The 13,234-nt window shown below is 36.8% G+C and overlaps 1 protein-coding gene across 1 annotated transcript in view; it reads left to right on the plus strand.

The window, feature by feature from the left end:
* Positions 1-4,182: 4,182 nt before the first annotated feature.
* cpsf3 (cleavage and polyadenylation specific factor 3) overlaps positions 4,183-13,234 on the plus strand; it is a 29,921-nt gene continuing 20,869 nt past the window's right edge. The window contains exons 1-6 of the mRNA XM_039748880.1: positions 4,183-4,399; positions 7,565-7,628; positions 9,441-9,538; positions 9,618-9,746; positions 10,422-10,599; positions 12,323-12,412. Of these exons, the coding sequence (XP_039604814.1) occupies positions 4,329-4,399; positions 7,565-7,628; positions 9,441-9,538; positions 9,618-9,746; positions 10,422-10,599; positions 12,323-12,412 (630 nt within the window). The 5' untranslated portion in view covers positions 4,183-4,328. The remainder of the gene's footprint in view (positions 4,400-7,564; positions 7,629-9,440; positions 9,539-9,617; positions 9,747-10,421; positions 10,600-12,322; positions 12,413-13,234) is intronic.

Here is a 13,234-nt window from a genome sequence, read left to right on the forward strand (position 1 = left end):
TGCTATCATGGGCTGCATCAGCAGTGGGCAGGAGGAGGAGTATAGGAAACTAATCAAGGACTTTGTTAAATGGTGCGACTCAAACCACCTACAACTGAACACCAGCAAAACTAAGGAGCTGGTGGTGGATTTTAGGAGGCCCAGGCCCCTCCCGGACCCTGTGATCATCAGAGGTGACTGTGTGCAGAGGGTACAAACCTATAAATACCTGGGAGTTCAGCTGGATGATAAATTGGACTGGACTGCCAATACTGATGCTCTGTGTAAGAAAGGACAGAGCCGACTATACTTCCTTAGAAGACTGGCGTCCTTCAACATCTGCAATAAGATGCTGCAGATGTTCTATCAGACGGTTGTGGTCGAGCACCATCTTCTACGCGGTGGTGTGCTGGGGAGGCAGCATAAAGAAGAAGGCCGCCTCACGCCTGGACAAACTTGTGAGGAAGGCAGGCTCTATTGTAGGAAAGAAGCAGGACAGTTTGACATCCGTGGAAGAGCAACGGGCGCTGAGCAGGCTCCTGTCAATCATGGAGAATTCACTGCATCCACTGAACAGGATCATCTCCAGGCAGAGGAACAGCTTCAGCGACAGACTGCTGTCACCGTCCTGCTACACTGACAGACTGAGGAGATCATTCCTCCGCCACACTATGCAACTCTTCAATTCCCCCCGGGGAGGTAAACGTTAACATTATACAAAGTTATTGTCTGTTATGCCTGCCTCACACTCTCCACCTTGCATTATTTAACTTGCACTTGTCGTGGCGAAAAATTCATCATCAGAAGGCTTTTTACCTAAAAATAAAGGCTATTAGGACTCGAGATAGACAGACAGAGTTTTAAGGCTTTATTGCAATAAATCAACCACACGGACTCAACCCAATTCGGCCGAATGAGATTGAGCGCCGATCATTACAGCCATTGAAGTTTTTATAACAATTTCTTATCATTTTTGCTCATTCAATTAGTTCATTCTGCATCTGGTTTACTATCCATTGTTCCTCTTGGTGTCTGTTTGGCTTATTTTGATTGGTCTAAGACTGGGTGGATGGTGTCCTCCCAGTAACTCCTCTGTCTACCCTCTACTCCTGTCCGGCTGGACCTTGAGTTTCCATGGGAACCCTTATTATCTCCTTACTTTTCCTATTACTGGCCCCCTTATGGAATTTGTAATCTTTCTATGCTGTTCCATTTTCTCTAACTGGCCAAGGCTTCAGTTCCATATATGGGTTTCCTCTCTTAAGCCTTCCAAACTTTTTACAATAGTGATTTGAAGCTTTTAATCTTTAATTAAAAAGAAGTATAGTATGTGCTTTCATTTGATCATTGCGTGGCATGCTTGATTTGTCTTAATTTCTACACTAAAGTTAATTGCTAATATATTCTTATATTTTTGCTAATGCCTGCATTTACTAAGATTTTCTCTTCATGCATTAGGTCAGCGTGACCCTGCTTATAGTAAAAGCTTTTCTGCTGATTCATCAGTCCAGCTGCTCTTAGAGGCTTCTTCTCTATGTTATCTCTTCCTAGCCTTGAATCACAGGTGTTCTCAAACTCTTATCCTGTCCAAAACTGGTCTCGGTGTATCAATTAGCTGTTCTTTTCTTTACTTTGGAAACTTTAATGTAAGCCTATAAAATAATGCAATATAACTGATTTTTAGTTAAATATTTGCTAGACCTATCGTATTTGCTTCAATATTCTAATTTATGCTTAATCTAATGTTTTAAAAGCTTTTAATTACTTTTTATGGCTCTATATGTTAATTTTGCTATTCTCTTATGCTAATAAAAAATTTTCCTTCTACACACTGCACTTTTATTGCTCTTTAATTTAATATTGTTTTTTTTATCAGTATGCTGCTGCTGGAGTGTGTGAATTTCCCTTTGGGGATTAATAAAGTATCTATCTATCTATCTATCTATCTATCTATCTATCTAAACCCACAAGGACCAAAACTAATGTACTGTACAGTACCTACCCAATACTGTACCATTGGACTCTGGTCTCACCATTTAAAATGATGCTGAAGACATTAGCACAGTATACTCCTGTTTTTTATTGCTCTGTTACAAAGTATTTTAGCTGTTAAAATAATTTGGCCATTGCTAAATGTTTTTCATATTATTTGTATTCTTGGTGGCCACAGTGTCATGGGACATGTCGTCCACATATGATGAACTGGTTCCCAGATATCTTATTTATATATTTTATTTTTTTTAAATAAAAAAAAGTTTTTCATTATATGAATAGAGTACAGGTGTAAATAATATACATTAAATACATTGTAGCAACAGATTCCAAACTAGAAAATAGAAGGTAACATATTTGAATAATAATGGTAGTGCTGCTGCCTCACAGTAAGGAGACCAAGGCTTACCTCCTGGTCCTCCCTGCATGGAGTTTGCACGTTCTCCCCATGCCTGCATGGGTTTCCTCCCACTGTCCAAAGACATGCTGGTTAGTTGAATTGGCGATGCTACATTGGCCCAGTGGTGTGTGTGTGTGCGTGTGTGTGTTTTTGTGTACTTGCTCTGTGATGGACTGGCGCCCTGTCCAGGGTCTGTTCCAGCCTAGCACCTTATGATTGCAGAGACAGGCTCCAGCCCCTGGGTGACCCTGCTCACAATTAAGTGGGTTAGAAAATAACATGACCTGTTTGAATAATTGCAGAATTCCAAGGGGATATTAAATTATAACACAGAGGCAAACTGTTTTACTACAGATTAACATACAGTATATTGTCATTGCGATCATAGATTTAGCATTTTGTTTGCTTTGTTATTTGTAGTACTTTTATACAAATAAGTTGAATTCATGAATAAATAACCTGTAATGTGGAATTCTGTGACTAAATTTCATTTTTTGGATGAAGAATTTTGCAAGTAATATAAAGAGATAGTTAAGTTCTGCATTACTATATGTATAACAGATCAGGATATCAGCATTCTAAATATTTACTGTACAATTCTTTTTGTCGAAAATCCTTCATTAAAGCAAGCCACATCCATCCGTCCATCCATTATCCAACCCGCTATATCCTAACTACAGGGTCACGTGGGTCTGATGGAGCCAATCCCAGCCAACACAGGGCGCAAGGCAGGAAACAAACCCCGGGCAGCAGGCCGCCAGTCCACCGCAGAACCAAGCCACAATTTTTCGAAATGCACATGCAGATACCACAGATAGGTTCTTTACTTTTTTTCACCATTCATGCTGCTTTCATTTATTATATCTGGAATAAATTCATATACAGTAGATTCAGAAACTTTTCAGACCCCCTCACTTTCTGCACACTTCACTTGGAGTTTTAGATTTAATTTTAAATGGGTAAATTGGCCTCTTTGCCATCAATCTACACTTAATAACCCATGAAGACGAGATCCAAACATGTTTTCAGAAAGGTTTGAAATTTTATTACAAATCAAAAAAACGATACAACGTATTAAACTGTTGCATCTTTTTCGTATTTCACTTTATTCGTCAAATTGTATGTCAGTGTAAGTGACCGTACCATTTCCCATGATTCCCACTTTAAATGCACAACACAAAGGGGGTTTAATGGACCCTTTATAAACTTGAAACACTTTTCTCTGCTATGCTAATCCGTTGACAGAAATAATTGTTGCAAGATCTGCATGACTATTTTTAATCATACAGTATATCTTTAGCAAGGGTAGACCACCAGGCATTGCTCCCATGGCAGCGGTACATACTATTAAATTACTTCGAAGCGGGAAGTCAGAATATGTTAAAAAATAATTTATAAGTCGACTTACCAAAAGACAATTAAAAAATATATATTTTTTTCCTTCTAAGGCTTATTATTCCAAAATTAAACAGCAGTATGGGGAGAAGTTGTGTCTGTAGGTAATCCTGACCGTAACACTTGCAAATGGAATTCTGCTCATTTCACTGGATAAGGAGACGTCTTATTTCCTCATAAGCACCGTAGGTACATGTATATATAAAAACACATTGAAACGAACAGAAACAGTTTTTATAAATGCCGGATTGGAGAATTATTATTGTTTTAGTTTAAGGCCGATGTTACTGGGATTAAGCGGTTTTGATCATTGAGCTATATCTTAATTTTGGCATCTCTGACAGCAAAATGAATGTTCGGACAAAGTGGTAATGTCGGAACTGAGTGCAACGCAAGGCTTTGTTTCCCGGACGAACATAGCGCGATCGGAGCGGAAGTGCATTCGCTGTAGCGTTCATGCTTCCGCCGGTCTGTTTCGCCGTTTTGATAGAAATTTGATCATAGTCCGGCCGGCAAAGATTATGCTTTAGATTAGTAATTATCATCGTTTATTTGAAACAGAATGGCTGCAAAAAGGAAAGCAGATAGCCTGGTACCGGCTGAAGAAAGCGACCAGCTTCTAATCAGACCTTTGTGAGTGAATGTCTGTTAATATTATACTGTAACGTGGGAACTGATTAAAAATTCCTCTTAAAATGCATGGTCGGATATTTTAATGCAACTTTGACATAAATATTACAATTTCGCCCACTGTAAATTTTCTGTTGTATTAAGAGAAAACTACTTGTGTAATACCCAATAGATTAAAGCAATAGCGGCAGAGGGGCTCAAAAATGACTGGTAATTCTTGTGTAGTTTTCAGAAATTGTCCTTGAATTCCATCAAGCCGTATAAAGCTCGAGCGACACGAGGGTAGACAAAACGATGGCGAATAAGACCTGTTCCGCACTCCTGCTGTTTCTCGTGTCGGTGATGTTTATATCCTGGGTTGTAGTTATTTGCACTTTTAAAGTACACTTGCATATGTAGATTTAAGTAACGTTGCAGAGCTTAAAAGGCTCATCAGCTCTAACAGTCATAAAATACTGTTTTTTAAAAGAATTCTTGCAGCTTGTTTATTAATCTCATCCTTGAAGTAATAAAGTACAAGTATGCAACGTGGAAAGAGTTTTATAGATATATACAGGATATTAAAAATTAACAATAATTGTCAAAAGCAGTTAATTGTTGTTTTGCATCTTCGGAGATGAAAGATAATGTGAGGTCTTTATTTTATAGAGGCTGTAGGGAAAAAAGCAGGGCAGAACTACTTAGCTACGAGCCAAGGTCCTCCTGAAGAGTAGTTTGTACAGCAGTCGGATCGTTGCATATTCTATTTAAAATTGCTGTAGCTGCAGACATTGATACTATAATAACGTGAATGATCTAATGCAATTTCAAGACCGCGCACGAGCCTCGTTTTAATTATTTTTTTTTTCTGGATGCTAAAATGGAGTAAAGAAACTTAATATTCTCACGCTCGCTTAATTCACTTAAGACTTTATCTTAACTGTGAATATTCCTGGGCAGCGCTGGGCGCAAGATGGGAAATAGGCCTTGGCCAGATACCTGTCCGTCGCAGGGCCAATAACTGTATTCGGTTTTACTGCTATTCCAAATCATAATATATCCAATTTAAGCAAGCTCTCCATTATACAGTAAATGTATTTATTTATCAACCTGAAAACATGTAGTGGTGTGTAAAGCCTTGGATTTCAAATCCTCAGGTGATGTGGATTCAGATCCAGCTACTGACATTGTGAGACCTTAAGCTAGTCAAGTCACCCGTCGGTGCTCCAATTGGATAAACAGAAAAAATGTAACCAATTGTATCTCAGATGTTGTAAGTTGCCTAGGATAAGGGAGTCAGCCAAATAAATGTAAAGCAGTCTCCGTTTGCTTGCTGTTCAGATTTGTCTTCAATAACAAACAAAAAAAAAGAAATACTAGCTGTGTTGCAGTTGATTATAGTATTGCTGGTTAACTAGATGTATCAGAAGTACTATGTAACGGATTGAGTACTTTTATTTATACAATATTTGTTTATTTATTTATTATTATCTTTACATTTACCTGGAGATGATAATATTTGTTCACTGGAGCTCCTTACTGTTGAATCTGCTACATACAATTGCCCATGAGTGAAACATTCTTGTTGTAGATCAGTTCTTGCTTTTCCTAGTTATTTGGTTTTTGTTGATGGTCACTGCACACAATTTACAGGAAACTTTTCTTTTGAACTACAACAGGTAATTAGTTGGAATAATGGGAATTTTGGGTATACATATAATTTAACTCAGTAGCACATACTATAAAAATGTTATCTTAAATCAGATTTTAATGTAATGCTTTAATCTATAATCTTTGGAACATTACAATGTTTTGGAGTTTTTAGATCAAAAGCAATATAAACTGAATCATCATCAGCTTATTACATACAGCATTGATGTTTGCAGGCAGCACATTTACATGTCCCATTGAATGAACTGAACGCTTTCAGCATTATACAGATAAGAACATGTGAAAGTCAATAATATCATAAACTATGTACAGTGTCCACCCCTTCTATTTTGTGGCCGCAGCGGATCCCTTTAATGAGTTGTGAAAGTGTTTAAACTGACTAAGGCATGCTGTCACTCCCTACTTGTGTTGTACCCAGGGCTTGACGTGAGCCGGTATTCTGTACAGTGACATACCTGTTCTGCTTTGCAAACTGGAGCGTAGCAGCACATTGTATGTGGTCTGCCCTCTAAGGGGACACCTCGGTACTCCAAAATATTGCAAGTATTTTACCAGCGAGGTCTACTGTCACCCACCCTATTATTTAAAGTATAGATACTGTGTATAGGCGAGATCAATAATCTAAGGGGGTAATCATACCAATCCCCATCAGACATGCGTCATAAGGGCTACGAAGGGTTAACTAGAAGTCGACAAATTAGTGAGTACAGCATGTACCAATTGATGCAGCTTGCTAAGCACTTTTTCCTTACGCTTTTCAGAACTTTTATCCTTCCTCTTCAGCTCCCATTTGCATACATGTCTGTGTACGATTCCTTCACAGTACTCAGCAAAAAAAAAAAAACAGAAAGAGATGCCATGCATAGGAGTAACCCACTCACTGCAGCATTATTTTCCACACATATCGACAAATAAGAAAAACACGGGGCAGCTCATTTTCTTTTTACTGTAACATCCACAAATTTCAAACAAATAAGTCAATGCATTTTTGAGAATCTGGGGTATGTAGTTTTTCTATTGTGGGTTGTTGGAGTTACCCTTAAATACTGATATTTTGAAATAATTTTATATTATATATATATATATATATATATATATATATACATACAGCGTGGTCTAGATCTAATTATGCAATTTTCATTATGTTATAACTTATTAAGCTAATTACATAGAAAACCACCCGAAAAATCCTGTACCATCGAAAAGTGTGCGAACTGACAACATGAAGAATCGCCTTTGCGCCGAACTGGAATCGTCCCCACATAAATCAAAGCTGATCTCGATCTGCATAATTAGATCTGGACCACCCTGTATGTATGTATGTATGTATATTTTATATATAATATATATATACTTCACTTCTTGATGGTACAGGATTTTTTGGGTGATTTTCTATGTAAATATATATATATATATATATATATATATATATAGCACAGTGTGTCAAGTCTAGTAAAGGATGTGGGTAATGCATAATTGTGTTTTTTACAAGTTGTACTGTTTCATATGTTTCAACAGAGGAGCTGGACAAGAAGTGGGTCGATCATGTATTATCCTTGAGTTTAAAGGGAGAAAAATCATGGTGAGTCTTTAGCTTTATGTAAAAATAAAAATGATTTTATGAGATTAAGGCATGTTAGCCCAAAATAGTTGATTGTCTTCTTCACTTACCGTTACCAAAATATTATCAAGTTTTGTTTTGTTGGTATGCAAGATGCTGCTTTAAATAACACTACTGGTTAATTTCTGTGTGAAGTTTGCATTTTAACTACATTTCATTAGGTACCTTTGTGCTTGTGTTGTTTTTCTGTATTTGGCGGACACTTTAACCCAACCTGAGTTCACAAGGTTAGAATATGATACATTTTTCTTTTAATATGTTATGTAACAGAGTGCTGGCTGGCTATGTGACTTAACACATTGAGTTGGTGGTAGGGATTGAACTAGCAAAATTGTGATTTAAAATGCCATGCTACTGTATCACACTGCCTCACTGTTTTTGTTGAAGAACTGATTTTAAAATATCTCTGGCAGAATGTGCTGTAAGTACTTCTTGCAAAGTTTTGACGACTTGTGTTATTTCAGTTCTTAATCTCCACTTTCTTAAGATTAAAAGATTATTCTCTTTAAATCAGTTCCTCATAGCTGTTACAACTAAAGTCTTTGAGTCTGTTTTGGTATTCTTCTCTGAGCCTTTGGTACTACAGCTATACAGAGAATTCCAAGTATGGCGCCATAATTCTGTTCTGCTGCCTAAGATTAAGTTATGTCTTGTAACCTACATGACCAAATATACAGCTTATTATTATATGAGTTTTTTAGCCACTTCAGTACCCTGTATCCTTGTTAACAGAGTCCTCTAGAACAGTAGTTCTCATCCAAGAGGTGTCCCCTTTCGTTTGACATGTCAGCACGATGCATTGCAGCTACTAGCCTGTAGTTAGAATGGGAACAGGCTGATCGTAATAACTCAGCAAGAAAAAGTGCAAAGATGACATGCCACACTGTTGTAAAGACACGTAGTGTTTTAGCATAATGGCAAAGGTGTGTCAGTCTCACAAATGAGCTGCTAGCTCGACATCACCCACTGTGCTCACTTGTTAAAGCTGCACAGTTGTCAGGGCTGGCCGCTCTCCCATGGCATTCTGTCTGGCACCAACACCCTACGTGATGCTTTTATATTTTCTGCTGACTTGATTGTTGTCTGTATTTGCTTTTCCACTCATGTTAAATGTGGCTATCACCAGGGCGGAGTGGTGGCTCTGAGGCTAAGGATCTGTGCTGGTATCCCGAAGGTTGCCGGTTCGAATCTTTGTCACTGCCAAAAGAGATCCTACTCTGCTGGGCCCTTGAGCCAGGCCCTTAACCAGCAATTGCTCCAGGGGTGCTGTACAATGGCTGACCCTGCACTCTGACCCCAAGGGGTATGCGAAAACTAACAGATTCCTAATACGGGAAATTGTATAAGGCGAAATAAAGAACAAAAAAAAAAGAAAAATGCTCCAGTGCCAAATCCAAAGGATAATAAAGTAACTTTTGTAATGAGGTTATCAAAACAAGTCTGCAGTGGTTAATTCTGTATTGTAAAAATTACTTTTACATTTTTATGTAAATAAGTAAAATAACAGGTACTTTGCTCTGATTCTTGCACAGCAGGATTTTACCTCACTTACTTAGCAATGCACCCTTCCGTATAATATACAATGGATTCCTTTCTCTTGTACTGTACATTCATAACTAGCCTCTCATGAAGCACCTTATTGATAGACTTTATTATTGGACTTAGCAGTGCATTAAAGAATTATATTTATTTACAGATGTCAGACACTTTTTTTCCAAATTGTTGTATTTTGTGTAATCTTTCAGTAAATTGTTTCATTTTCACGTCTTACAGCTGGATTGTGGTATACACCCTGGTCTTGAGGGAATGGATGCTCTGCCTTATATTGACTTGATTGATCCTGCAGAGATTGATCTGCTCCTCATCAGTCAGTGAGTCATGTTTTCATTTTTTTCTGACGCTTTTTACATTTACAATCAACTGTAGAAAAATATGTTATCTCTTTTATAGTTTCCATTTGGACCACTGTGGGGCTTTGCCATGGTTTTTACAAAAGACGAGCTTTAAAGGCAGAACTTTCATGACTCATGCAACTAAAGCTATTTATAGGTGGCTTCTGTCAGATTATGTGAAAGTCAGGTATGTTCACTCTTCATTCTTCCGTTCTTTGAAAACAAGAAAGAAAATTACTGCATGCTTACAGTGACATTTTGTTGCAGTGGTTAATATTGCTTCTTCACATCGCAAGAAGTTACAGTTGGACTTTTAACCCTGACACATTCTGAGTGGAGTTATTATTGTTGTCTCTGTGCTTCTGCGTACAAAGGAACGCAGCTTTGTGAATGATGATAACCTGATGTTCCCTCCATGCTTAATTTGTCTTTGCACCTGAAGCTGTCAGGGAAGACTGTAAGACTTTGAGACCCTGTACTGAAAAATACAAATTTGTAAAGTTAATCGACTGCTTATGTGACAGGAGCCAAGTAAAAAAATACATTTCAGAAATTACTTACTACATTTGTGTTGCAATTTTCAATTACTGTACCCTTCAATGTGTTATTGTTTCCAAAGAAAATTAAGGCTTAGGCATTAGTCGAAAACAAAAGTGAATTAAACACCTCATAAGATGTCAATATTTGGAAATTATTAGGAAAACATCCTATACAAAGTCACATACATTATGAAAAGCATAAAATGAGATGTATAATGACTAGTAATGATTAATTTTAGTACTAAGCTGAAAATGAGTAATGAATTCCTTTGTGTACTTTTGGATAATATTTGTTTTCTCATGGGGTCATATTTTGTATATAGTAATATTTCCGCAGATGATATGCTCTACACAGAAACAGATCTGGAGGAGAGCATGGACAAAATTGAAACAATTAACTTCCATGAAGTGAGAGAAGTAGCAGGGATCAAGTTCTGGTGTTACCATGCTGGCCATGTTTTAGGAGCAGCCATGTTCATGATTGAGATAGCTGGTGTAAAGGTGAGGATTTACTTCATTTATTATCCAGTGCAGTAAACTGGTCATTTCTCTTGTTTTTTCTTTCCCCATGCCATATCTGTAGCAGTTTACATAATATATTTTATAATGAAGACATAAACTGAAACACCTACTTTGGAGTTCATGCATGGGCAAAGAGCTGGAACCTGGCTGTCAGCCTTATTTTGGTTCCTTTCTCTGTTTTCTGTTACTATCATTTTGTTGATGGAAAGGTGGTAATGAATGTTTACAGTATATCAAGAAAAATATCTTATAACAAATTGGATGTAATCCTGAACACCCTAGTATAACAAGTAATTGTAGAATTAATGGATGCTACAGAACAGACATTCTAAACTCTGCACTGTGAGAGCTAGCAAATGTTGTTATTCGTAAAGTACAGAGAATGGGCAAAATAACAGAAATGCCACGTGAATAAGGACTAACTTTATAAGTAACTAAATTGCAATTGCAAATTCCCCTGCCAAGTCTGAGTAACATTTGGTTGAGTGCTATTTAGGATTTTGTGTCATCTATAAGAGAGATGTGACATCTAACATTGTGGTATGTGAGTTTTCAAAGCGACATGAAGCAGCCATGTTCTCCAGTGGCTTAATAATAGTTAGGGTCTGAATTGTAGGTGAATTGGTCACAGAAACTGCAACATTATTGAACGTACCAAACATAACGGTATGTGCCAAACATTAACAAAGTGCTGCAGCAAAGAGAAACATTAGTTGTAAGTCACAGCTTATGAAAGAGATACATGAGCACTTCATAGGACAGATGACAAATGTCTCAAACTTACTGCTTTGGAGTTTACCACAGAACTGAATCAACATCTCAGTTTCAATGAAAAGTGTATGGAGTAAGCTTCACAAAACTGGAGTCATTGTTACAATCATGTCCATCATGCATGGATATATAACTTGGTGAAATGAGCACAAATTCTGCACCTCTGGGTGCTGTAAAAAAAAAGTAATAGGGTCTAATAAGTCACCCTGTTTCCTACTTCTGGATGGATTTATGTTTAGTGAAAGCCAAATAAGGCTTTCAACTCATAATGTCTCTTGTAATCTATTAAACTAGGGAATGGGATCCATAGTGGTAGAATTAGCCATCCAATATGAGTCCATTTTACAAGACCAGGTGCACTTCATGGTACAAGCCATATACCCCAATGATGTTCCATCATTCCATTATGATGATGCCCCCTAAACAGTGTTAACTAATGAAACAATGATTTCAAGAACACCAGGATAAATTAAAGCACTTTCCATGACCTCATCAATCGCCAGATCTGAAAATCTGAACCTTCATTTTAGGTTCCGGAATGCAGAGTGCAAAGTAGATTTCTGTTTTCTTGGCCCTTCAAAAAACTGGAGGCTATAGTTTTGAAGAATGGAGCATTATATACAACAGAACACATTACAAAAATGGAACAAAGCTGTAGACTATATGTTATTAATGGCAGTATATTACATGCCAATTTAATGAGCCAGTGACTAAGTATGCAAATTGTTACAGTTTTGTGTGAAATCAGATTCTGAACTTTATAAATAGAAATGTGTTTTGCATGGCTCTATATATATATATATATATATATATATATATATATATATATATATAAAACTCAGAAGGTGCTGTCTTGTTGGTTTTTTTTATTTAATATTAGAATATTCAAAATTTGAGTCAATAAGTAAATTAGATTTTCTATTTTTTATAGCTGCTGTATACTGGAGACTTCTCTCGACAGGAGGACAGGCATTTAATGGCAGCAGAAATACCTAGTGTCAAGCCTGATATTCTTATTATTGTAAGTATTTCCAGTTTCACCATGTGAGTGATTTACTTTCTAACAGAGCTTTTTTAATTGTTGGCAAGCGCATTGGTACTATTCAAATATCAATATTCAAGTGCTGTTGGATCAAACTTCAATATTCAAATATAATTTGAATTAATTTTAAAAAGGTCTTGTTTGAAGGAAAAGCTGACATTTGATTGTCAAAGAATGATTAGTTGTTTTATCTACACTAATTTTGGCATCATGTTACTCCAGACACTCTATGCAAAGCAGCAATGTTTTACTGATCTGTTTTTGCACTTCACTTTCACGATCAGCCTTTTTGCAGTCTTAAATGATTAGCTTGTTATCTTAATTAGTAAAATATACAGTCACATCCCCTCACAACATACTATTTATTTTCCTGTCTCACTGCTCTGACTCTGCTCTGATTTGCAAAAATGATTAAGCATAGTTTAAATTCTGATGCCTTAATCCAAGTCCGTTCTTTTTGCTTTAACATCCACTTATATTAGATGATAAAGTGTGGTGTTTTTCACACTTAACAATTTTCTAGTTTTGTTCACATATTTACTAACCCAAAAATTATAGAAAGTTTTAAATTAGTCAATAGCTGAGCATTTTTCCTCCAGATTGGGCACATGGCCTTTGACTATGAATTTACTGATCAATTTCTTGGGAACACCTGCATGTGAAAGGGACTGCAATATGAGCATTGCTCCAGAATTTTTTTTTTTGTTTTAAAGGACCTTGTATAACTTCATTCGATTAATAGATTTTTGTTTTGTTTACTTTTTGCCTGGAATTTTGTTTGGTATATATTTATATGTAGCC

The sequence above is a fragment of the Polypterus senegalus genome, chromosome 3 (genome assembly GCF_016835505.1).
Source record: "Polypterus senegalus isolate Bchr_013 chromosome 3, ASM1683550v1, whole genome shotgun sequence".
Lineage (NCBI taxonomy): Eukaryota > Metazoa > Chordata > Cladistia > Polypteriformes > Polypteridae > Polypterus > Polypterus senegalus.